The sequence below is a fragment of the Brassica rapa genome, chromosome A08 (assembly GCF_000309985.2).
Source record: "Brassica rapa cultivar Chiifu-401-42 chromosome A08, CAAS_Brap_v3.01, whole genome shotgun sequence".
Classification (NCBI taxonomy): Eukaryota; Viridiplantae; Streptophyta; class Magnoliopsida; order Brassicales; family Brassicaceae; genus Brassica; species Brassica rapa.
The window spans coordinates 12,891,537-12,916,644 of NC_024802.2; the positions used below are offsets into that span (position 1 = coordinate 12,891,537).

The 25,108-nt window shown below is 35.2% G+C and overlaps 2 protein-coding genes across 2 annotated transcripts; one reads left to right on the forward strand and one right to left on the reverse strand.

Moving 5' to 3' along the window:
* Positions 1 to 181: 181 nt before the first annotated feature.
* On the reverse strand, positions 182 to 5,911 carry LOC103834391 (auxin-induced protein 15A). The gene has a single exon (XM_033277799.1). It carries the CDS (start codon positions 705 to 707, stop codon positions 393 to 395), a length of 315 nt encoding a protein of 104 aa, XP_033133690.1. The 5' UTR covers positions 708 to 5,911; the 3' UTR covers positions 182 to 392.
* Positions 5,912 to 22,403: 16,492 nt separating this feature from the next.
* Positions 22,404 to 24,660, forward strand: LOC103834392 (auxin-responsive protein SAUR50). The gene has a single exon (XM_009110458.3). It carries the CDS (start codon positions 23,981 to 23,983, stop codon positions 24,302 to 24,304), a length of 324 nt encoding a protein of 107 aa, XP_009108706.1. The 5' UTR covers positions 22,404 to 23,980; the 3' UTR covers positions 24,305 to 24,660.
* The last annotated feature ends 448 nt before the right edge of the window (positions 24,661 to 25,108 follow it).

Sequence of the window (25,108 nt, forward strand, 5' to 3'; positions counted from 1 at the left end):
CTAAATGTATAAAATAAATAAATTAGAAACTGGCTGGAAAGATGTAATGTTCTTATAAATATTAAAAATATTTAGCTCCTCTTTAAGTTGTTTCCAGATCAAAAATGAATTACTTCCATAAATATAACTTGTAGAAAAGGCAAAAGCTGAGGTCTCATGGAATGGTTAAGAAAATACAAGATTTTTGAGGAAGTGTTTTTTTATTTACAAATAGAATGGTTAAAATAACTCACAAGATCTTTCAAGATCCAAAACTGAAAGAGACTCACTTATACACAGTATCTCAATCTCGAGTAATTTTCTCTCCACTTCCTTAGATACATTTAAAGAAAATACAAAAAATATGTGTATAAGAATTATAATGAATATTGTGATGATCAGTGAGCTCCATATCATGAACCACTTAGAACCGAAGCTAGAGAAGTGAAGTAATCTTCAGTGCAAGGAATGGTTAAACCTCCCATGGGGTGGTCAAACCCGAACTCTTCTTCTGCGAGGTTCAACAAACCTTGGAACAATGGATGGTTTAAATATGATATAGGTATCACGAATCTCTTCCTTTGGTGAGTCTCCCCCACGTAGACGGCCACATGACCCTTTGGGACATTATTAGTACCCGACATGGCCAAGAGGCTTGCGATTTTTGCTGATAAGCTTCTTTGAAGCTTTTGCTTGGCATGAGATAGTCCAATCAATTGAATACCCATCTTTTAGGATTAATGCAAGTAACTAAAAGGGGGATACTGAAAGAAAAAATATTGGATGATGAAAAGTTGAATTCTTGGGATTCTATAGAAATGTATTAGGTTTTGTAAGCAAGTTTCTCTAAATGTGTAAAGTATATATAGCGAACTAAAAGGGTTTGTAACTGCAAGCCACTGGAGAGTAATAGTTTGAGGAACATATCCGGTGGAGCTAATGGATGAAGTTCACATGCTTCTGCCTTGTCTTTTTAGAAACCATTTTGTTTTCTTTCTTTTTGGTGAAACATGTTTTGTATAAGACCCTACCATTCGCCGAAGATGAATTATAACAACCTACCATCTCTTATATGAACTGAACCAAAATAACAATGGAGATACATGTTACAATCAACTTGTATGAATTTTTTTATATAAAAAATGTGCTCCAACATTCCATAAATATATATATATAATGTGTAATTTTTGGCATTTTTTTCTTTCTGAGGATCAAATGTTTCCCATCTATAGTATAAGAAACCATGAACAACATGTATATAAATGATATTAATGTAATGGTCTCAATCATGATAATTTGGTCCAGTTCAATCTTAACTTGTAGGTACTTTAGTCTGGTTTAAAATATTCCTCACTAACTAATTTAAGAACTTGTATGAGATTAGTGCAAATTATAATTCCTAAGAACAGAAAGAAAATGGAAAAACAAAAAAAAAACATGAAAGGAAAAACACATTTTCTAACACTTCTACATAATATTATACTGGTATATTTGAGTTAGCCGTGGGAAAAAAAAAGTAAAAGTATTTGGGAACACATTCATCTGCATTTGTTGCAACCACTGTAGATAATGGCTGCATATATACAGATGAACTGAACGTACCCATAAAAAGCAACAACGAAAAAAGACTAAATGAACAAAATCCAAAAATGTTTGAGACAAGTGCAACTAATGGTTCTTTGTTTAGTTGTTTATCATTAATAGCATAAAGACTGTCCCTATATATGTACCACCTCATATGTCATGCTTTCTCTTAAAAGTGGCTATACTGCAGTAAATTAAATAAATTGATTTCTTTCAAATATACTTTAAGACTATAAACTTTTCATATTGTATCTATTAAATTTAACTATTCAAACGAGCAAATTCACATGGACCACATGTGACTTATTAGCAAGCATCTCCATCTTAACAAATCTGCATGAAAGCTTTCGATAGTTCTATCATTTTCAAATATAAAAAAAAAAAACTTCATACAGCCACCGGACCTTATAGATGGTATCAACAAAGGTTGGTTCCGGGCCTTTGAGGAGACAAAGACCTCATATATATAACTCCTCCTAGTTAACAAAAAAAAACTTCATAGATAATAGTAGACTAAAATCGAAAAACCAAAGCGTCCAAAAATTATTGATGTTATGTCCTCGTGAGTCGTGACCTACCGCATTTGACATAATTGAATTCAAAAAGGCGAATCAAATTATTTATTCATTGGGTGGATTTGGATATGTTAGTGTTTGGCAGCTACTACATGCAACACGAGGGCTTCATCATCAACTCACTGACTCTATATGTTTGACCCAAAGAAAAGGCTAGATGTTATTGGAAGTTCTTGTAACGGTCCATTCGTGGATATCCATGTTCCTGCGATATCGATTTCGTGGCTTTATACCTATGTATCTATTATTTAGGATAATGGATTTTCATATGAAATAAATAGAGAGAGAGCCTGAGATACCCACCAAATTATAGAGGAAGCGTTTGATATATGACAATTTTCAAATACAAATCAACAGACTGAGACTTTTTATTGTGCTAGAAGGAAATGTAACTTTCAAAACGCAAATGCCAAGCATGTAATTTCATTTTCGAGAAGGGTAGAGTGTGTCAAACATCTCCGAACTTCCAGGGTGTAACCCGGAAAAGTCGAGTTCGAAATGACCAAAATCCATATCTTCATTTGAACAAATAAGATAGAAAATTACATCAAATTTAAAATACTAAGTGGTTGTTCGCGAATTCGCTGGTATAAATATTGTATGAAAATATATAATACTAAGGGTTGGTCCGCTTTACGGGCGGGTGAATCTAACATAAAAATATTATATATTAAAATATATTTTAGTTTTCAAAACATTTGAAAAATTATTTAAACTGAAAATAATAGATATTTTTATTTTAAGATTATATTGTAAATTAAATGTTGTTGGTTCAAGTTGAAATAAAGTTTTTTTAACTAACAAAACTGTTAAATAAAACAAAATTAAGGAAAATGTAATGATTTATACTTCTTCTTTTGATTTTTATTTAATTTTGATATAGTTAAAGAAAATCAAAAGTAAAAAATAACAGATGCTTTTTAAGAGTTTTTTTTTAATTTTAATATTATTAAATTAATTATTTTTCATGATATTAATTAATACATATCCAAGCTAAATCAATTAAAAATATAATTTAATGTGATAAAATTATATAAACAAATATATTTTAAAGTACTATATAAATAGTTTCAATAATGTCATAGATAGTAATTAATATATTTTATTTAACAACAAATGATGTTTTATAATATATGTTTGTTTCAGTTTACATTAGATTTGCAATTTATATTAAATTTTATTTAATTTTAATATTTTATTAATTATTAATTATGTTTCGTAAATTATTTTAGCAATTTGTTAAACTTTGTTTTATAGCAGAAGGACGAACAACTCCTACTGCTCAATGTAACGTCAAATTACAAACATGCACACCCATCTCTAAAAGTAACACCAACTCTGTTCAGTATCTTTCCAGAATATATTGAACTCAAAATGAAGTAATATCCGCAGAGTTACCTAACAATGAGGTATTTGCATAAATTACTTGGTCGTGATCGACTTCCCTTTCTTGTCCAGGAAGATATCTCGTTAAAATAAACAAGGAAACAGAGGTCCAGACTTACATCTAAATTCACCTAATCCTAAAATTTTTTTGCCGTCTATAACAACTATAACCTCTATATTCCTTCAGGGTCAATTTTTCAACACATCTAGAATCTTTTCCCAGTTTGAATATGAAGGATATGCATGAGTAAAAGATACAGAGTGAAAATCATAGGATACAATTACATGCAACACTTTTCTTTTAACCTGATGAATAAACCTTCAAGTCGCCTGAAAATATTTAACCAACAGTTAGAGTTCAAACGTTATGTAGAGGCTCTTGAACATGACCAGTCAATCTCTCCTTTCTTTCCTGTTTTCTTTATTCTAGTAAGAGACTCAGTTATGCGATATTCTAACACAATGTCGCATATTAAATAGACAAGATATTACCTGAATTTACTTCAAGGCCATATACTTTTGCAATGGAAGTTGATATTGTCGGATGGTGCTTGTAAGACTCTTCTCCTAAATCATTCGAAACACATTTAAAATGTTCTGTAAAGTCTCTATTGGGTGAGGAAAGACTGATTTGGAGGGCTCTCTTGAATTTTCTTCCTTGTAAGCTGCAGGAAAAAAACATATAACCTTATCCAATAAACCAAATTACAATCTAGTAGCCAAAAAGAAAGAAACAAAGTATATAGATCTTCAACCTCTAAATGCATCTTCTTCTTCCTCTATGATATTCGGCCGAGAACTCTTGCATTGTCCATGGAGTTGAGGAAAGTTTTCTTTTATCTTAGTTGAACTTAAAAAGTGTTGGAATATTATTTTCTACACATCATCTAAACCGCACACCATAATGAGAATCTCAATATTACACAAACACATAGCACTTCTAACTTTTATATGAAAAAGAAAATTATTGTATAAAATGATGTATTTGTATACTTGCAATTGTGCTATTAAATATAATGGAGTGTATGTTTATTCAATACACATACTCCTATGAACAGAAAAAGAGGGTGTGGCTCTGTTACTTATCTGAATCACTTCCATATCTGGTAAATTGCAGAATTCTTCCAACCTTCAAATACCACAATAGATTCTCCAAAGAATATGACTTAGTAAGCTAATTCATGTGCACTGATGACGATCCTTGAGGCGCCACGTTCTTCTGAAAGGTGCTTTTCCAAACATTTAGTTATATTTATAGATTTTTGATTGGCAAGGACAGCAACAAATGAAATTTAACAGCTAACACAGACAGCAACAACTGATATTAACAGCTAAAATATTATTACGTGTTGTCCAAGAGTGTAGCTTCTCATCTAAGTTTGCAACATTATCAAACACACTAACACAGACAGTCTGAGCCTGTTATGATCTAAACTCGAACTCAAGATCAACGTAGTACTTTATCGATAACATAATCGAATCTCCAGAAATGATTACAACTCGCTACCGATTATCTCTAGATAACCGGAGCTCGACAATCACCAGATTGTCGCCATTGATTTCAACTTTGCTAGATATGGGTCAGATCTATCTTGGAAGGTTTGCCAAAGTCGTTGTGCATCGTTGTCGTAGCTTCTCTGGGCAATTAACTGCCTCCTCTGTTTTTCCTCTGTTTCCTTTATCTATGCTCCATAAGATTTTTTCCATTTAGATTCTAGGATCTGAGACAAAAAGCGACGTTGAGGACATTGCCGAGGACTTCCTTTTCGTTCTGATTTCACAACAGCTACCATGGCCTTTTGTTTGATTACATATCTATTACAGTGCTTTGGCTTGTTGAAGGGGGTTTTATGTTGTTTCCATGCATTTCTTCTTCACTACAGATCTGGATCCTTTCACCCCTAGTGCATGTTGATGGCTACCACCGTTTCTTGCCATTTCAACGTTCTGAGTCGAGCCATTAACCCTCTGCTTACTTCTGCTAGTTTCACATTGAAGCATTCGACCGCTGGCCTCTTATCGTTAAATAGGGATTCACTGGAACAGCTTGACCTTGTCAACTTTGCTCTGGTTGTCATTCTTTCGAAGTCGCCTTCAGAAAAATCTACGGTTCCTCGGATTGTTCTTCGGCTGTTATTTCTATTATGATCTTTGCTATTGTTATAGGTTCCTGCAATCAATCTAAGCATGAATGTACTGGAACCCAATGGCTTTCCACGAAATCCCTTATATATTAATTGAGGAACATTTGAAAAGATGTAACCTCAATTTTGTATTAATTAAAAGAGGCCCCAATGCATAGGTGGCACTCAATTAGGTAGTCAATTACATTCAATTGAAAAATAAGTAGGTCCACATTCGATTTTTATATGTTGTTAGATACATAAGTTGGTCAAACTATATGATATAATGATATGATATGATATTTTCTTTCCTTAAATAAAACCTACGGAATTACCATAAATGACTAATATATATATGACAATTAATGATTTTAATAATAAAGATTTGATAACAATGTATATCTCCTCCATCACTTTTTGTTTAATTTTATGTTATTAAAATAAATTAAACAATCAAATTAGCTATAAAAATAAAATTTAGATTTTTTCGTATATGTTATATTTTGAATTTTTAAAAACGACAATAAATGACTAAAACTATTAAAATTATTATGTTAAAAATTAATGATCAATAGTTTAACATTTTTATTATAAGAAGATACACATGATTTTAAAACCATATGAGCAAAAAATATCATTTAATAATAAAATAAATATATATATATATATATATTAAACACTATATACCATAAGATTACATAAATATTTTAATATTAAAACTTTCAATGAATTTTCAAGAACATTTATAAATTATAAACTTATTAAAGATTTCAGATTGAAAATTTTGTTATCGATGATTTAAATATTTTGTTATAAAACGATATGAACGATCATAGAACCGTATGATTATAAATTCCTATTTAATAAATAACTATACAAAATATACTATTCCTAGAAAAATAGGTTGGTCCATCTTAACTTATATTACACTTTTTATTAAACTAACTATCGAATTGATATATAACGTACCAAAAAATGTTTTGCACTTTCCTTAAATAAAAGCTACGAAATTACCTAATATGATTAACGTATATGTGAAAATTAATTATAATGAATAATAAATATTTGATAACAATTTTTGTTTCTTAGTTCTTTTTTTAATTTTATATTATTAAAATATATTTAAAAATCGCATTAAATATATAATAAAAACATTTAAAATTTTTCTTATATGTTATATTTTGAATTTTTCAAAACGTCTATAAATTATTAGAAATTTGAATATCCCCACTCTGAAAATTTTGTGATCAATAGATTATTTTTTTTGTCATAATAAGTTACAAATGATCATAAAATTGTATTAATATGAACTTTTATTTAATATTATAAGAAGATACACATTATTTTAAAACCATATGAGTAAAAAAATATCATTTAATAATAAAACATATATATATATATAGATTATACTATATACCATAAGATTACATAAATATTTTAATATTAAAACTTTCAATGAATTTTCAAAAACATTTATAATTTATAAACTTATTAAAGATTTCACATTGAAAATTTTGTTATCGATGATTTAAATATTCAGTTATAAAATGATATAAATGATCATAGAACTGTATGATTAAAAATTCTCATATAATAAATGACTATATAAAATATACTATTCTTAGAAAAATAGGTTGGTCCATCTTGACTTAAATTATATTTTTTATTAAACTAACTATCGAATTGATAAATAATCTACCAAACTTTTTTTTGCACTTTCCTTAATTAGAAGCTACGAAATTAACTAATATGATTAACGTATATATGAAAATTAATTATTATGAATAATAAATATTTGAGAACAATTTTGGTATCTTAGTTCTTTTTTTTTTAATTTTATATTATTGAAAGATATTAAAAAATCACATTAAATATATAATAAAAACATTTTTATTTTTTCTTATATGTTATATTTGAATTTTTCAAAACGTCTATATATTATTAGAAATTTGAATATTCCCACTCTGAAAATTTTGTGATCAATAGATTATTTTTTTGTTATAATAAGTTACAAATGATCATAAAATATAACGCATATAAATTTTTATTTAATAAATATTCAAACTAAATAATATATATATATATATATATATATATATATATATATATACACTAATGATTTAAAGAAACAAGATTGGCTGATCAATTTAGTCGTCCAGTTGAAATCTTTCAAAAGTATGTGAAAGACTAAAATCAAAATAAATATGGATTTAGAATAGTAGTTATATTTTACTAACCAAATACCGAAAAAACCGAACCGAACCGAACCAACCCGATATCCGGATTGAACACCTGTAATCCAAATGAAGCCAAACTATTGTTTCATTCTCAAAAATATAATAAAAATAATAACTTAATCCCGCGCAAGGCGCGGGTCTTATCCTAGTCATGATTTATTAGCAAAGTTTAAATCAAAAAAATTGGGGAATTAATTAAACCTTTCAGTTGTAGAGAGTCTTTTATCCATTTTTGGGGATTTTTAAGACTTTTACTTCCATAAGCTTTATTTTTAGATGCATTACGATTTGATCTTTCAAAGATTAATTGTATCACATGTGTCATTATTTTGGTAATAATTAATTCACATACTTATAAAAAGAAAGTCAATGTTTCGAATTATATCTGACAACAATAATATTGGATTTTCTAATTTTAAAGTATTATTAGCTGACAGTTAACATGATTAGTCGTGATTCTGTGGTATATTTTTTGATATATAGTCGGTGAATGCAATATGTTACAAATATTTGAATTTTATATAAACATATGCAAAATTGCGGCAAGCATCAAGCTCAATTTAGTAAAACTCATTATCTTGCTTTTAGTTTACATCATCGAATTAACCGACGTTTTTTTTTGTTGCTAAAATTTGGAATTAACCGACGTTAGAGACATAAAACCGTTAATATTCTATAAAGAAAAACCAATAGAGCCAAAAACTGCGCAGTTGAAAACGATATTGCGTTTGAATGTTTAGTGTTTTTTTTTTTTTTTTTTTTGGTAAAAATGTTAAGATATTATTACCAATTTTCAATTTTTGACAGAAATACAATGGGAAACAAGAAACAGAGGAAATGAAATGCAACTAAACACATACTCTTCCTAGACCAGAATGGGACTGACACAACAAGCTGAACAGCTAACCACAAGCCTCGCCAAGTCGAAACATGCCACTTGCCGCAAAAAGATGAACCACAGTGAAATCGAGAGTCGGAACCCGGTAGAATTTGGCTTGCCCGATGATCCGCTCTTTATGATAAGGCTCAACCAAGAACAGCTCGTGGTAGACCAACTAAGCTACAGCCAAAACAGCCAGACAGTAAAACCCGAGACCAAGCACCCGCACAGCCATGGTCGAGCAAAGGATAGACAAGCCTCCAAGAGCTACACAGGTCGAAGACCCACACAGCCCGAAAGCCCTACCACTTATTTGAAAGACGGGTAGCGAAGAGGCACCAACCAAATCCAGCTCCAGAACCTGCAATAGAGATGAACAATGTTCTACCGGATCACACCACCGGTGAATCTGGCACAGGGATGAACAAAGTTCAAACAAGTCTCCATCGTCGAGAAGAAGATGCAGATGACACACTGACGCTTCTACTCTACGCCTTGTCCCGGATACAGAGAACCTGCCGCCGGTCACTGCTGCGCTTCGACGGGAACACACCGGAGTACTCGCCATAGTTGAAACGGCCCACGAAGAAGGACTGAAGAACTCAAAGCCTCAGACAAGAGACAGAGCATACTGGATACGAAGGAGTGGCTCACGACATCAAAGAGAGAGCAACCGCCACAACCGAAGACGGAGAAGCCATAGACGACATTCCTTCAAACCGGCAAGAAAGCTGCAGACGAGGACTCACAGAAGCTCGGCCACCACACAGTCACCAGACCTCCGTGCTCGAACCGATAGAAGACATCTATCACCTCGCTTGAGCCAGGTACGATCTTCCCTCCCATGCGAGACACCAAGCAAGAGAAAGAAAGAAAGCCCCGACTCCTCACCACGACGAAGACCACTTCGCAGCTGGAGGAGAGAGACGTCGACGAACACCACCCGCCAACAACACCGAAAGCTTCAATAGGACAGAGAAGGAGAAAAGCCTGAACCACCAAAGCTTTCACCCTAAAAAGCCGACTCCGGCGGCCCACAACCCTCACCGCCGTGCCGAATCTCCAGAACAGGAACCCCTAGCCACGGATCTAAACTTCCCCGGAGCAACTCTAGATAACCCGAGCCAGAGCTCCGCCCACAGAACCGAGCAAAACGGAGATGAGAAGAAAGAGAGGCAAACCGGAGCAAATCGCAAAGAGGAAGAGATGAGGAGGCGGCCTCCGGCGACCACGCGCGCCACCGCTGGTCGCCGGAGCAAAACGAGTTCGACGAAGCTGGCGGCTAGATGATAAGGTAAAAGGAAGGAGGAGAACTTCAGAGGAGAGAGAAAAACCTTTCAACTTTATGAAGTTGGGTCCATGGGTTGACGTGTTATGTTACTCGAATGTTTAGTGTTTGATAGAACCCATTAATAATGCTAACACTCAAACGCAGTGGTAACGTTTCATCTATTTATCAATAATGCTAACAACCTTTCTAATTATTTTGACGTTCGTTTGTCAATGGTGGGTGATGATCATAAATGCAAAATTACACTCGATATACTTTTTGTAGTTTTTTTTGGGTCAAAACTTTGTGTATTTTTCTAAAATAAAAATCATATATTTATGAAATTAATAAGATATACTTGGCGATTTTTATTAGATTTTTACCTCCTAAAATCAGGATTTGAAATATTTTGTTTAAGCTTTTTAAAGGTATCTATGACAAAAATTTGTCTCACTAAAAAGAATAAAATGGGCGAAAGAGTAACATGCTGTTCTAGTTGTCCATGTGCTCAAATTGACCCTGATGTCACCTACGAAGAACGACAACATTCACTATGCAAAATAAACCATTCATTTGATTTGATTTACTAGCCAACTGAAATTTCAGAAAAATAAACAAAAATATAACAATCTATCTTATTTAAAACACTATGGGCCATATGCTAGGCTCATGGGCATCTTGTTTCAATCACGTATTATCCATCATGTGACACAGAACATGCAAAGTAAACAAATAAAATGCATGACTACGTATCTCTACGTCTAATTATTATTTTTTCTTCTATATCTGTCTCCTATCCTTTGGATATTCGTTTTAAAATTTTGTGATATCTTTGCTGTGATCTTAATTAAGATTTAAGTTACTGTACCGGACCTTGTTAGCTTAACAACATAGACCATATACCTAACTTCCCAAACGTTCGTAAAGGTGTACAGATGCTGCCACAGCCTTTATATCAAGGTATCAACCACATAAAATTCTTTGGCAGGTATTTGAATTTATATAAAATGATGGTGTGGTCGCAGTTATTCCTTTTTTTTTTTTTGTTGAACGCTGCGTTTTGGTAAGAGAGAGAAAAGACGATTCTGAGTGCGATTGTGACGTAGGGTTTGGGTTTCGATGATGACGGCGATTCCGCCGGATTTACCGGTATCTCCAGAGGGGAAATCGGAGGAAAACACTGGGAATATTGTGAAGGGACAGATTGAGAAGAAACTTGATCAGAGTTGGGTCAACATAGCGAAAGATAAGAAAACGTTGAAGAAATACGATGTGGAGATTTTGGATAAAGGTGGGAAGCAAATGGTGGAGATTCCGGAGGAGGTAATCTCTGAATCGACTCTGCTATGGGATGATTTTGTTATTGGGAAATTCTTGGATCGAGCGCCTCATGTCGCAAAAGTCCACATGGTTCTAAACAAAATCTGGAGGTATGGAGAATTATCAACGAAGGTAGAAGTTTATGAGGTGGATGATATGACGATGAGATTCAAAGTGTCAGATCCAAAAGCTCGGGAGAAGATTCTCCGTCGAGGTATGTGGAACATAGTGGGGGTCCCGATGATAGTAACGAAATGGACTCCAAGAAGTGAGGAGGAGAAGCAAGAGGAGGAATCTATTCCCATGTGGATTCATCTTACAAAGGTCCCACTGCATATGTTCTCCTGGGAGGGTCTTAGTCTTTTGGCTAGTCCTGTGGGAATTCCAGTGAAGCTCCACCCAGAGACTATTGCTTGCACAAGCTTTGAAGTTGCGAAGATATTTGTGAAAGTGGATGTCTCGAAAACTCTACCGAAGGAGATGACATTTTCAAGTAAGGGGAAGGAGTTCATGGTGGATTTTCATTACCCGTGGCTTCCTTCAAGGTGTAAGCAGTGTGATAAGTGGGGTCATGGCGAGAAAGTTTGTGCTTTGAAGGGGAAAGGGAAGGTTCAGGAGGAGAGTTCTAAATCAAATTTGAAGGATGGGATAGCGAGTAACGGGAATAAGGAGGCAAGTATTATAGAGAAAGAGGGTACAAGTGAAAAGGTTTTATCTGGAGGAAAGTCTGTTGAACTGGATAAGAGTGAGAGGGTAGTTGGTGATGAAAGTGAAGAGAGTTGGCTTCAGGTTCCTCAAGGGAAAACGGGCAGATCACAGCCAAGTACTCCAAAACAAACGGTGGATGAGTTTCAAATTTCATCATCAAAATTTACGGTTCTGAGTACAAATGAGGAGGAGGAAGGAGAAATAGTGGAAGAGAATAGAGATTTGGGGGTTGAAAAAGAGAGTTTGGGTGAAAAGATAGAGACCTGTGAAGAGGATGTAATTGAAGATGCTCTGTTGGAACGTAGTAGAGGGATAAATAAAGTTGTTGGGCAGCGAGGAAGGAAGAAAGGGCAGAAGGCTAAAGCTCGGGATGAGAATCCTGTGAGTAAAAGGTCTTCTCGTCATAATAACTAATATGGCTGGGTTCTTTTGGAATGTGCGCGGATTTAATAAGTTGTTGAAGCATTCCGTAGTAAAAGATTGGATTAGTGGTAGTGAGATGATGTTCGGATGTGTTTTAGAAACAAGGGTGAAAGAAGGGAAAGCGGGTAAGATTCTAAATTCAAGTTTCAGTGATTGGTCAGTGATGATGAACTATGAATATAGTCAGGGAGGGAGGATTTGGCTATTATGGAGAGAGTCAGTGCGTATGACTCCTGTGTTTAAGTCTGATCAGCTTATTACATGCTCGGTGGGGTTACTGAATGAGGAAGAATTTTTCTGCACTTTTGTCTATGCGAGTAATGCAGTGGAAGAGAGAAAGAAGCTTTGGGGGGATCTCTGTGATCATCACTCTTCTCCAATGTTTAAAGATAAAGCTTGGATACTAATGGGTGATTTTAACGAAATCCTAGATGGGGTTGAGAGTTCGGGGTTCTCAAATCTAGGTAGGTTCCCAAGTGGTATGAGAGACTTTCAACGTATGGTGCTTCACTGCAATCTGTCTGATATGGGATATCAGGGTCCGCTTCATACATGGTGTAACAAAAGGGGAGAAGGGATTATTTGTAAGAAACTTGATCGAGTATTGTTAAATGGAGATGCGATTGATAGGTTCCCAAATGGTTTTGCTACATTTGAGCCGGGGGGTTGCTCTGATCACTTGCGCTGCAGGATTCAGTTGTTGCCACCAATGGAGAAAATTAGGAAGCCGTTTAAATATGTAAATGTCATTGGGAGCTTACCAAATTTCATTCCAAGATTAAGGGAGTATTGGGAGGAGACTGAGGTTCTATTTCATTCAACGTCTGCAATGTTTAGGTTCTCAAAAAAATTGAAGAATCTAAAGCCTCTAATTAGAGAGCTGGGAAGAGAAGAGTTGGGGAATTTAACAAAGAGGACGCAAGAAGCATATGGTATTTTGTGTGAGAAGCAACAGAATACTTTGGTCTCTCCATCTGAAGAAAATGTCCGTGTGGAAGCTGAAGCTTATGAGAAATGGTTGTTTGTCGCTGGATTAGAAGAAGAACATCTTAAGCAGAAGGCTAAGTTGCATTGGTTGGAAGTGGGTGATCTCAACAACAAGACGTTCCATAATTCTATTAGAGCTCGCAAATCACAAAATGTCATCAGAGAGATACGGTGCTCTAATGGTAATAGGCTTGTGAACCATAAGGATATTAAGCTGGAGGCTGAAAGACACTTCTCAGAGTTTTTAAATCAGACACCTACTAACTATCAAGGAGCAACTGTGGATGAGCTAAAAGATCTTCTGCAATATAGATGTTCTGAAGAGGAGGGTAGATGCTTGGATGCGGAGGTCTCTGCAGAGGAAATAAAGAAGGTGTTATTTTCGATGGCTTCTCACAAGTCTCCAGGGCCGGATGGGTATCCATGTGAGTTTTTTCATGCTGCTTGGCCTGTGATTGGAAGAGATTTCATTGTGGCGGTTCAGTCAGTTTTCAGGTATAGTTTTCTTCCTAAAGGAGTAAACTCTACTATACTAGCTTTGGTCCCGAAGAAGGTTGATTCGTTGGAGATGTCAGACTTTAGGCCTATAGCTTGTTGTAATGTGCTGTATAAAGTGGTCTCGAAGATATTGGCAAATAGACTGAAGAGGGTTCTGCCTAAGATAATATCTGAGAACCAATCGGCTTTCATCAAAGGGCGTTTATTGATGGAGAATGTTCTGCTAGCTTCTGAACTGGTGAAAGATTATCACAAAGACTCTATTTCACAAAGGGGAGTGATGAAGATTGATATCTCAAAGGCATTTGACTCGGTACAATGGTCCTTTGTTTTGAAGAGTTTGGAGGCGCTAGGTTTCTCGGAGAAGTTCATCAGTTTGATCAGATTGTGTATAACGACGGCTTCCTTTTCAGTGCAAGTCAACGGTGATTTGGCTGGATATTTTCAAAGCTCTAGAGGTCTGCGACAAGGGTGCTCACTTTCCCCCTATCTTTTTGTTTTATGCATGAATGTGCTTTCAAAAAGGATAGATAAAGCAGCAAAAGACAAGGTGTTCAAGTATCATCCTCGATGTAAGTCACTAGATATTACACATCTTTGTTTTGCGGATGACTTGATGGTTTTTGTGGAGGGGTCGAAAGAGTCTGTTCAGGGTGCTCTAGCGGTATTTGATACTTTTGAGAAGTGGTCAGGTCTGAAAATAAGTATCGAGAAGTCCACTTTGTATTTGGCGGGTGTAGCAGAGGAAGATGAGAATAGGATTCTGTCAAATTTCCCGTTTGCTAAAGGAGAGCTTCCAGTACGTTATCTGGGATTACCTTTAATGACCAAAGCTATGAGGCAGCAAGACTACTTCCCGTTAGTTGAGAAGATAAGAGGTAGAATCAGTACTTGGACGAGCAGATTTCTTTCTTATGCTGGAAGACTTCAACTGTTGAAAGCAGTGATAATGAGTTTGGTCAACTTCTGGGCTTCAGTTTACCTCCTCCCTAGTAAGTGTATTCAAGAGATAGAGAGTATATGTGGAGCCTTTCTTTGGACGGGACCAGAGCTGAAAACTACAGGTGCTAAGGTTGCCTGGTCTACTGTCTGTCAGGTGAAGAGTGAGGGCGGGTTGGGAATCAGAGACCTCAGAGTGGTGAACAGAATAAATGTTTTAAAGCTAATATGGAGATTGCTTTCGGGAACATCTTTATGGGGAAAATGGATCAAGAGCAATCTGTTAAAGCAGAAAAGCTTTTGGGAGATTAGTGAGACAACACAAGTGGGCTCTTGGATGTGGAAAAAGATAATAAAGATGAGAGATATTGCTAGGAGGTTTCATAAGAAAGAACTGGGAAATGGTAGACATTCTTCTTTCTGGTTTGATAACTGGTCGGAGAGAGGAGCTCTAATCTCAGTACTAGGTGAACGGGGCATTGTTGATATGGGAATTAGGCGGGAAGCTACGGTGGAAGAAGGACTTAAAAGAAATAGAAGAAGAAGGAGACATCGTACGTTGTTACTTAATGAAATTGAGATTGAGTTAGCAGTGGCAAAAGAAAAGCTGAAAGAGGAAGTAGAGGATAAGGATGTTTGGAGACAAGGTTCAGGTTACAAGAAAAGTTTCTCCACAGCTGAAACCTGGGCATTAATGAGAACGAATGAGGAAAGATGTGATTGGGCTAAGGGGATCTGGTTTTCACAAGCAACTCCAAAGTTTGCTTTTGTGGCGTGGCTTGCGGCTAGAGATAGATTGTCGACTATGGATCGTATATCTAAGTGGGATCATGGGATTGATGTAACCTGTGTTCTATGCAAGCGTGAACCGGAGTCCAGAAACCATCTTTTCTTTGAGTGTGGGTTCTCTTCTCAAATTTGGGAACATCTCACTAAGGGTATCTTGATCAGTAACCATTCCAATGTCTGGCAGGACATTTTGTCCATAATCTTGGATGAGCGACTGGAAAGAAAGAAGAGATTCTGCTTGCGCTATGCTTTCCAAGCAGCTATACATGCCATATGGAGAGAGAGGAATAAGATAAGGCATAATGAGACAGCGCTGCCTATTGCTACTGTGATGAAGTTGGTTGAGAAGGGAATCAGAAACAAACTGAGTGTGCTGAGAAGAAAGCAAATGAAGGGGTGGGAGAGTGGACTTCAATTTTGGTTTAGTACTCGGCTTTAAACAAAGATTATAGTAGCTTAAGGAAAAATTTGTAGGAGAATATGAAGGTTGAAACAGAGGTTCACACTTGATGTAATAAGGGTTTTTTTGATGAATAAATTTAACATTCATTCAAAAAAAAAAAAAAATGATGGGAGATTGTAACGTATTACAATAGTGTTAAGATCAGTCTAGGATACTTCCTTGAAAGACGGACCAACCGCATAAACTTAAATATAGAATGCAATGTTGATAGGTTTATATCAACCACATGTCTTCAACTGTTTAAAACTACTTAAAGCCATAGCCTCCTTAACTTTAATAAGTTGTTACATTTTTCTAATCCATTCAATAAATAAATAATAACAAATGAAGTTTGTGTATTCCGATCTATTTATGGGAAAATTGCAACAAGATATTGTTAATTTTCTCGTTTTGTATAATACATTAAAAATAACTGAACAAATATCTAATACATTTTTCTATACAAAAAGGTTGACGGTACCAGTTATTAAAAGGTTTAAGTATTTAAACAATAATTAAGAGTCGATTAAGACAAAGGTGATTAGGACCTTAGAGAGTGAGACATAGGTGGCTCCTAACGGTATGGCCCGTAGCTCCCAAGACAGTGCATATGGGATTGTCTAAGACAAAACCATGCATGTTTTGCTTTAATAATATTAATCAACTTTAGATTATGAGTTTATGACTATCTAACTTACGAAGTTGGCACAACCAATCCCGTCGATTATGGAAAATATATTCTGAGAAAAGCTCTTTCTTTCCCTTAAATGCCGTATAGGTAGGTAAAGTGATATTATAGTTGAAATGTATTCTTTCTAACCAAATAAGCTAACTTTTGAAGACTAAAATAGCTAACTGACATCTTGAGTCCACCCCGAATAAGCTTGTGTGATTGAGGCACAAAATTTAATTATATTTTGACGTACATTAGTATCTTAGTATCAGCAACTTGAAGATATATTCCATTTTTTATCTTTCAGTTAAAGATTGTATATACGGGAAAACGTGTAGAAAAGTGTCATGTATATGTAAGAATAACGATCTACAAGATTTTATTTTATTTTAATAGGTTTCTTAGTATTCACAATATAATATTACGTATATTTTCTCTTTTTGGGTCAAGATAACATTACCTTAAGTTATATTAAAAATATATCAACTAAATACTGTCAAGCTCTTTAATACTTCAATTTTTTTCCAGGACTTGAAGATCAGGCATATACCGAGGACAGATAACCGGATAGCACACGTTAGCTAAGACTGTTCGAGCTTTTCGTAAGAAACTAGTTTTCATTTGTTTTTCTCAGACTTGAATAATAGAATAGTTTTTGTGTTAAGAAAATTAATTGTTTTCTGAAATTGAAAATTAATTTATTTTCATTCAAAATTAAGTTTTCTAAACTTTAAAATTTATCCAAACTTATTTATATTTTTTCCTAAAATTTTAAATTAAATGATAATTTAAAATTTTAAAATGTATTTTGAAACTTATTGTTATTAATTAAAATACTCATAGTTTGAGCATTAAATGAGAATAAATTTCAAAATTTTAGTTTATTAAAATGAAAAATGATTATTTTAGTTTATTAAAATGAAAAATGATTATTTAAGTACCAAAGAATTTAATGCAGTTTAGTAAGAGCATTTTTATGGATTTTTTCCTAAAAATAGTTCAAGGTTTGTGACTATATCTTCCAATATTTACTAAATTTTCTAAATCGTACCATTTATCAATTATTATGAAGTGTAACCTAATATTTCGTTGACTACGAACAAAAAACCTATGAAAGTTTATAGATTTGTATGCATCATTTATTTACTGGTTTTTCGTTTTCTTATAATCGAAACTATGATCCAGATCGTGTCACTTATAATTTAGCAGTGAAAACTCACTAAAGAAAAGAAAACCAAATTTCAGCTCATTGTGGAAAAGAGTATTTCCATCCGTTTATCCAACGTCGGTAGCATAATTGTACTTTATAGCCAATCCGGCCGTGATATGAGTGTACTAGCTCGATTAAAGTTAGACCAATTTTAATCTTTTTTTTTGTCCTAAATAGTTTGTAAATACCAAGACGCGTTAGTCAAAGTATTTTACAAGGTTTTGATTCATATAAAATAAAATGCAGTAAAAAAAATGGAAGGCTGAGACCGCTGGGTGACTAACTGCAACCTACCGTTGGAAAAGAAAAACGATCAGAAACACAGAAATTTATAATTTTATCAACAAAAAAAAAATGGGAAAGGAAATAAATATTACAATGAAAGGAGGCACATGGGTGTCTGCATAGAAAAGGAAAAGGAAATTTGTCTGAAAGTGTCACAGGTACACTCTTTCGAATTACATTTGACAACAATCCAAATGCTCTTCTTCTACTTTATTTGTACTCTTCAGTACATTACTCATTCCAAAGTCCGTGATTTACGCTCTTCGATGACACCTCTCAAGAGAGAGAGAAGACATGTGTACATTATTGTTTTCTTCTGCCATTCACATTTTCAGCATTCGATGATACAGTATCTTCTAATACTAAGAACTATATAATTAACGCAAAATTTACTTTTTTGTAGGAGACTCCTTTTCATATTAGTATTGCTCTTCAGGAAATTAGCCCAAAATATACATCATATATATAGAATGTGTATTCACAATCGTATAGTCAGTAATACAATATGTACATTGTATTGGTATTTAGAGTAGAACTTCTATAAATTAGTAATATTAGAACTTTGAAATTTTAGTAATTTATAAAAGTTGGACTTAGCTATGTCTGCGCGCACATCCAGCACGAAAGCCATCTTTGCTCTCAACCACAGCCTCCTCTCCGCCTACAAAGAGGAGGAGGAATTTTGGAAGCAGCAAAGCAGTCAGTTGTGGCTCATTTTGGAGGATAAAAACACCGGTTTCTTTCATGCATTAACTAAGAGTAGAAGAGTTAGAAATAGAATTACGGTCCTAGAAACAATCACGGATGTACCAGTGTATGAGAATGAGCAAATTGTGAATGTTATCTTGCAATATTTTTCTCAGATATTTACCTCCTCGAATCCCCCAGCCACAGAGGTGGTACACAAAGCTATCACCCCCTGTATTTCACCAGAGACAAACGAAGCGCTCACGGCCCTGCCATCAGCACAAGAAGTGAAAGAAGCAACTTTTGCTATCCATCCGGACAAGGCGCCGGGGCCTGACGGCTTCTCAGCGAGCTTCTTCCAATCAAACTGGGAGGTGGTAAGACCTGCGATGACAAAAGAGATTCAGAGTTTTTTCCTAACAGGTGCTCTACCCTACTCAATAAACTCGACTCATATCAGACTCATCCCGAAAATCCAAAGTCCTAAGCTGGTTTCAGACTACAGACCCATAGCCCTCTGTAATGTTTATTACAAAATCATATCAAAAATCCTAGCCTTGCGACTCAAGCCAGTCCTACAGGATGTTATCTCAGAAACACAGTCAGCGTTCATACCTGGACGAGTGATCTCAGACAACGTCTTCATCACTCACGAGGTGCTGCACTATCTGAAGGGCTCTGGAGCAACCAAAAACTGTTCAATGGTGGTTAAGACATATATTAGTAAAGCCTATAATAGGCTAGAATGGTCTTTCATTCGAACAGTACTAGAGAGAATGGGTTTCTGTGATACCTGGGTATCGTGGATGATGCAATGTGTAACCACTGTCCATTACTCCTTCCTACTCGATAACGAAGTGATGGGGAAGGTCATCCCGCAACGTGGAATCAGACAAGGGGATCCGTTATCCCCTTACATCTTCATCTTATGCGGGGAAGTCCTCTCTGGGCTCTGCACAAAGACGCAAATAAAAGGATTACTACCAGGTTTAAAAGTGGCTCAACAATGTCCAAAGATAAATCACCTGTTGTTTGCTGATGACACTATGATCTTCACCAAGACAGACCCGCAAAGCTGCTCTACCCTAATGGAGATCTTCCATGAATATGAACAGGGATCAGGGCAAATGATTAATGCGCAAAAGTCTTCCATCTCCTTTTCATCGAAAACCCTCCTGAGATTAGAACACGGGTTAAAGATCAGTTGGGAATCGAGAAAGAGGGTGGAGTAGGGAAGTACTTAGGCCTACCCGAGTACTTTGGAAGGAAAAAGAAAGACCTTTTCTCGTCGATTGTTGATAGGATGAAGCAAAAGGCAGTCAGTTGGTCAACACAATTCCTCTCGATGGCGGGCAAGGCCACAATGCTTCAGTCTGTGCTCTCAGCAACCCCTTCCTTTGCTATGTCATGCTTCGAACTCCCCATCAGCCTGTGCAAAAGAATACAATCAGTATTAGTAAGGTTCTGGTGGGATACAAAAGAAGGAGATAGGAAGATTTGTTGGGTTTCTTGGGACAAACTCACCCAACCAAAGAGCATGGGAGGTCTAGGTTTTCGCGATATCAGAGCCTTTAACCACGCCTTACTCGCGAAAATTGCTTGGAGGATACTGACTAAACCTGACTGCTTGCTCGCCAAGGTACTACTAGGGAAGTACTGTCATAACTCTCCCTTCCTCAAGGTATCAGCTAAAGCGGCTATCTCCCACGGATGGAGAGGAGTCCTAGCAGGACGAAACTTGTTACTAAAACACCTTGGTAGAGCCATTGGAGACGGAGAATCTACTAACCTTTGGGCAGACTCATGGATCAACCCCGAAACTAACTTGAAGCCAATCGGCCTGGTCTTCCTTCAAGATATGAATCTAGTAGTGGCAGACATCCTATCAAGAGAATCAAATGAATGGAATAAGGCCCGCATAGACAACCTGGTCCCAGAGATGGCATCGCACATCCTCTCACTACGACCAAGTATCCTCGGAGCACGAAACTTCTATATTTGGCCTCTACAATAGTCAGGAAACTACACAGTTAAATCAGGGTATTTCTTCACTCAAGCAGTACAACAACAATTGACAATCCCATCTTCATTGGCAGAAGTCACCTTCAATTGGAAGAAACTCATTTGGACACCAGAGCTTCTACCCAAACTCAAGTTTTTCCTTTGGAAGGCGGCAAACAATGCACTCCCCATTGGCGCAAATCTGCAAAAGCGAGGACTGTTAGCAAACACAAATTGTTCTAGATGCGGAGAAATCGAAACAATAGACCACATTCTCATCCACTGCACCTATGCGAAGAAAGTCTGGACTCTAGGACCCTGGAAAGACACTGTCAACCCTACTGATGAATCTACCTTCCGCTCTATGCTCCAAGCCGCAGTCAATTGGAATAACTACCACCCTGGAGAGTTATTAGCAATGCCTTTGCGTGGTTTGTCTGGATGATTTGGACCTCTAGGAATCTTCTGATCTTCGAGCAAAAGACCCTCACGTCCCAAGAAACTGCAATCAAAGCCATCAATGCACAGAAGGAGTGGAAAAGAGCACAGACGCTGAGACCGATCGCAACTCCAACTCCACCAGTTCGAGCCCAATTACCCTTTTATGAACGACTCTACCATTTTCTGCAATACGGATGCAGTGTGGAGATCCGACCAAAGAGCAGCAGGGTTAGCTTGGATCTTCTCAGATCGAGAGGCACATGAGCTTCACCGGGGCTCCACGGCTCAGGCACACGTCTCCTCACCGCGCATGGCGGAGGCTTTAGCGATCAGAGAAGCGCTGATCCAGGCTTCAATACTCAACTTCACAAACATATGTCTCTGCACAGATTCTCAAGAGCTCGCACGAGCTATCTCATCGAGGCGACGATCGATGGACCTCTTCGGAATCCTATCGGACATCGACTCCTTGGCCTTCTCTGCATCTTCTCCCTTCTCTACTATCTCGTTTGTTTACATTTCCAGATCATGTAATGGGCCTGCGGACCAACTTGCAAAGTCCAGCCTCTCTTCTTTTTAATGTTATGGGCCTCAGGCCAAAAACAGTTTTATTTTAAATAAATGAAAACCAGTTGATCAAAAAAAAAGTAATTTATAAAAATATTAATTTACAAAAAAAAATTATTTAAATTTCTTATTTTAAGATATATTTAAATCTAAGATAAAAAATTGATTTTAGTGTATAGACATTAATTATAATTTTTTGAAATTCGACATTCATATTTATTTTATCATATTATTGTTGTATATAATATAAATTTCATAGAACTTAAATGTAGTTTTAGATATAATATTACTAAATCTCATCAAAATATATGAAGTGTTAAGAAAATATAAAGATAATTTCATTGTAAATATAAAACAAAACAATATAATAATAGGTTATTGCTTATATAAAATATGTATATAAATTATTATTATTATTAATCTATAATTTTAGTGGGACCATATATTTACATAAAAAAATTTAAGGATTTATTATCTTATTATTTTATCAATTTATATCAAATTTTGAATTGGTCCAAGTTGAGACTGACGAAAGTTATTAGAGCATGATTATTTGAGGTTTTTTAGCGTGAGATTCTTAGCGGAATGCAAGAAATAGTCTCTTAACTTATAATTAAAAAAACTAAGAACTGACTCTTAAATAAGGTAGTTAACTATGACAACTCTTAACAGTTTCTAACTGTTTAACAACTATATAATAGTAATAGTTTTGAAGATTACAATCTTCTTAGCTTATTTCTAACAAAAACAGAGTTTATAGACACAGCTTAATCCTGCTATAACCTGATAGAGTGAAAAATTATCATAAATGCCAACAATATACATGTGTTGCAAATGATATCCTGTAGACTACGTTATACTTTTTCGAAATGTGAAAATTTAAATTTACTATGCTACATACATATACATGGTTATTCTAATAAATACTGTCCTCGTTCTTTAGTAAAAATATTTTCCAACTTTAGTATGTTTGTTCCCAAGAACAACCTTCCAGACTCATTTGCTTTCCCCAAAGAAAATTAGATATATGCCTATCTACCCATCCATATAGGCATATATATCAAATTTTGATGTGTCATAATAAGATAAAACTAATAGTGGTGAGATTCACCTAGCCATTCGAAGATGTAAATGCAGTTGAGCTAGAGTTCCATTGGCCACTGCAAGTCTGCAACTAACATGACACAATTCATATCTCAGAAGGTATATTGTCCAACTTCCGAAAATAATTTTTTTTTTTTTGCTAAACTTGTCAAAATTCTATTTCTTAGTTATTAATATTTAATTTAATTAAAGTGATGCAAATATTTGATATTTACTAATGGTAGACACTAGCTATAGTAAAATATATCTGGTCATTTTACTGGAATATACAGTTTTAGGCTTTTAGCCTATATATATATATATAAATATAGAAGGGTGGTTATCACGTTTAGGCATAGCTTATGGTATTGAGTTTATATAAAAAAATATAAATGACTCTTTTTCATGGCGATTTTTTTATTAGTCACGCATACGTGTTTGAACTTAATATTTTAACCCCAAAAAGGAATTAAGTAGCGCCGGTCTTTAGCTTTATGACCGCAAACATTTTAAATTAAAATTTAATAAATTTTGTTAATAATTTATAAATAATTAAAATTTAGAAAATAATAAGTGTTATTAGGCTTTGGCTAAAACTGGCCATGAAGAGATCAAAAGGGGCCACAATGTCACAAAGAGGACCAACAATGAAATAAATCCTCAGCTGGCCTTTGCCATTTTGGCTCCCACCTTCTCCTTCTACATATGCACATGTCGTCATGTCCGTCTCTCTCTACCCGCACAAATATGTACAGACATTTAGACAACCAAATCTTTATTTATAAATATATACTCCTCAATAACCACCCATCTCCTTCTACATAACTCTCTCTCTCTCTCTCTCCTTCCATACAAAACCAAAAGCTTTTCTCTCTGAAGAACACAAACCCCAAATGGCAATAATGAAGAAATCTTTAAAACTCACTCAAACAGCAATGCTGAAGCAGATTCTTAAGAGATGCTCGAGCTTAGGAAAGAAGAACGGAAGAGGGTACGACGACGATTACCTCCCGCTCGATGTTCCAAAGGGACACTTTCCTGTCTATGTCGGAGAGAACAGAAGCAGATACATTGTCCCAGTCTCCTTCTTGACTCACCCTGAGTTCCAGTTTCTCTTAAGACGAGCTGAGGAAGAGTTTGGATTCGACCACGACATGGGTCTCACCATTCCTTGTGATGAAGTCGTTTTTCAAAGCCTAACCTCCATGATTAGATGAGGTTTAAGCTAAATCGTTTGACGAAGAAGCAGAAGGAGATGGTTGAAGAAGAAGTAGAAGCTTCTCTTTACAAAAGATAGCATCTCTTCGCTTTTCTAAAAAGTTTTTCTTTCCTTCTATTTTATGCCCATCTAGGGTTTTTTCACGAGTTAACTAATTTACTCGTCTAACAAGAAACAAGCCCGTATGAGATAGATATTGATATTCTATGGGTTTAGATCTGTAAAAAAGTTGTAATGTTTTCCTCGCAGATCTTGATTCTGTGAGAGAAGTTGAGTAATGCCAGAAAGTATTCCTCTATTTGTTTAATATTTCCTTATTTTTGTTGATTCTTGTGCAACTTATCGTTGTTTTCATTGTTTGCCCAAAAAAAAACTTGTTGTTGTCATTTACCTCCTATAGAAAAATATAGATAGGTCTTACTACAGATAAGTTGTACATTCTAAGCATTAAACATAAAATATGGTGTTTAACTTTGGACTAAAGTTTGTTATGAATTTTTTTGTAACATAAGTTTGTTATGACTTACGAACGTTAATTAAAAAGAAAATTGAGGGCCGAAGTTCATGTGATAGCTAAATAACCAGGGTTCTAAATAAGGAAGATTATATGTCAAATCATATGAATGATACATAAGCTTTAGAAAGTGCATGCTTGAACATGGGTTTGTCAGAGAATGTGGGGTACTTTACCATGTACGGAACCATTCATGTGTTAACGGTGCTTAATTGGCACAGAAATTAGGCCACCGATATTTATGTTACCGATAACACTCTACTATTCTCTCTGTTAGATTTCTAAAGA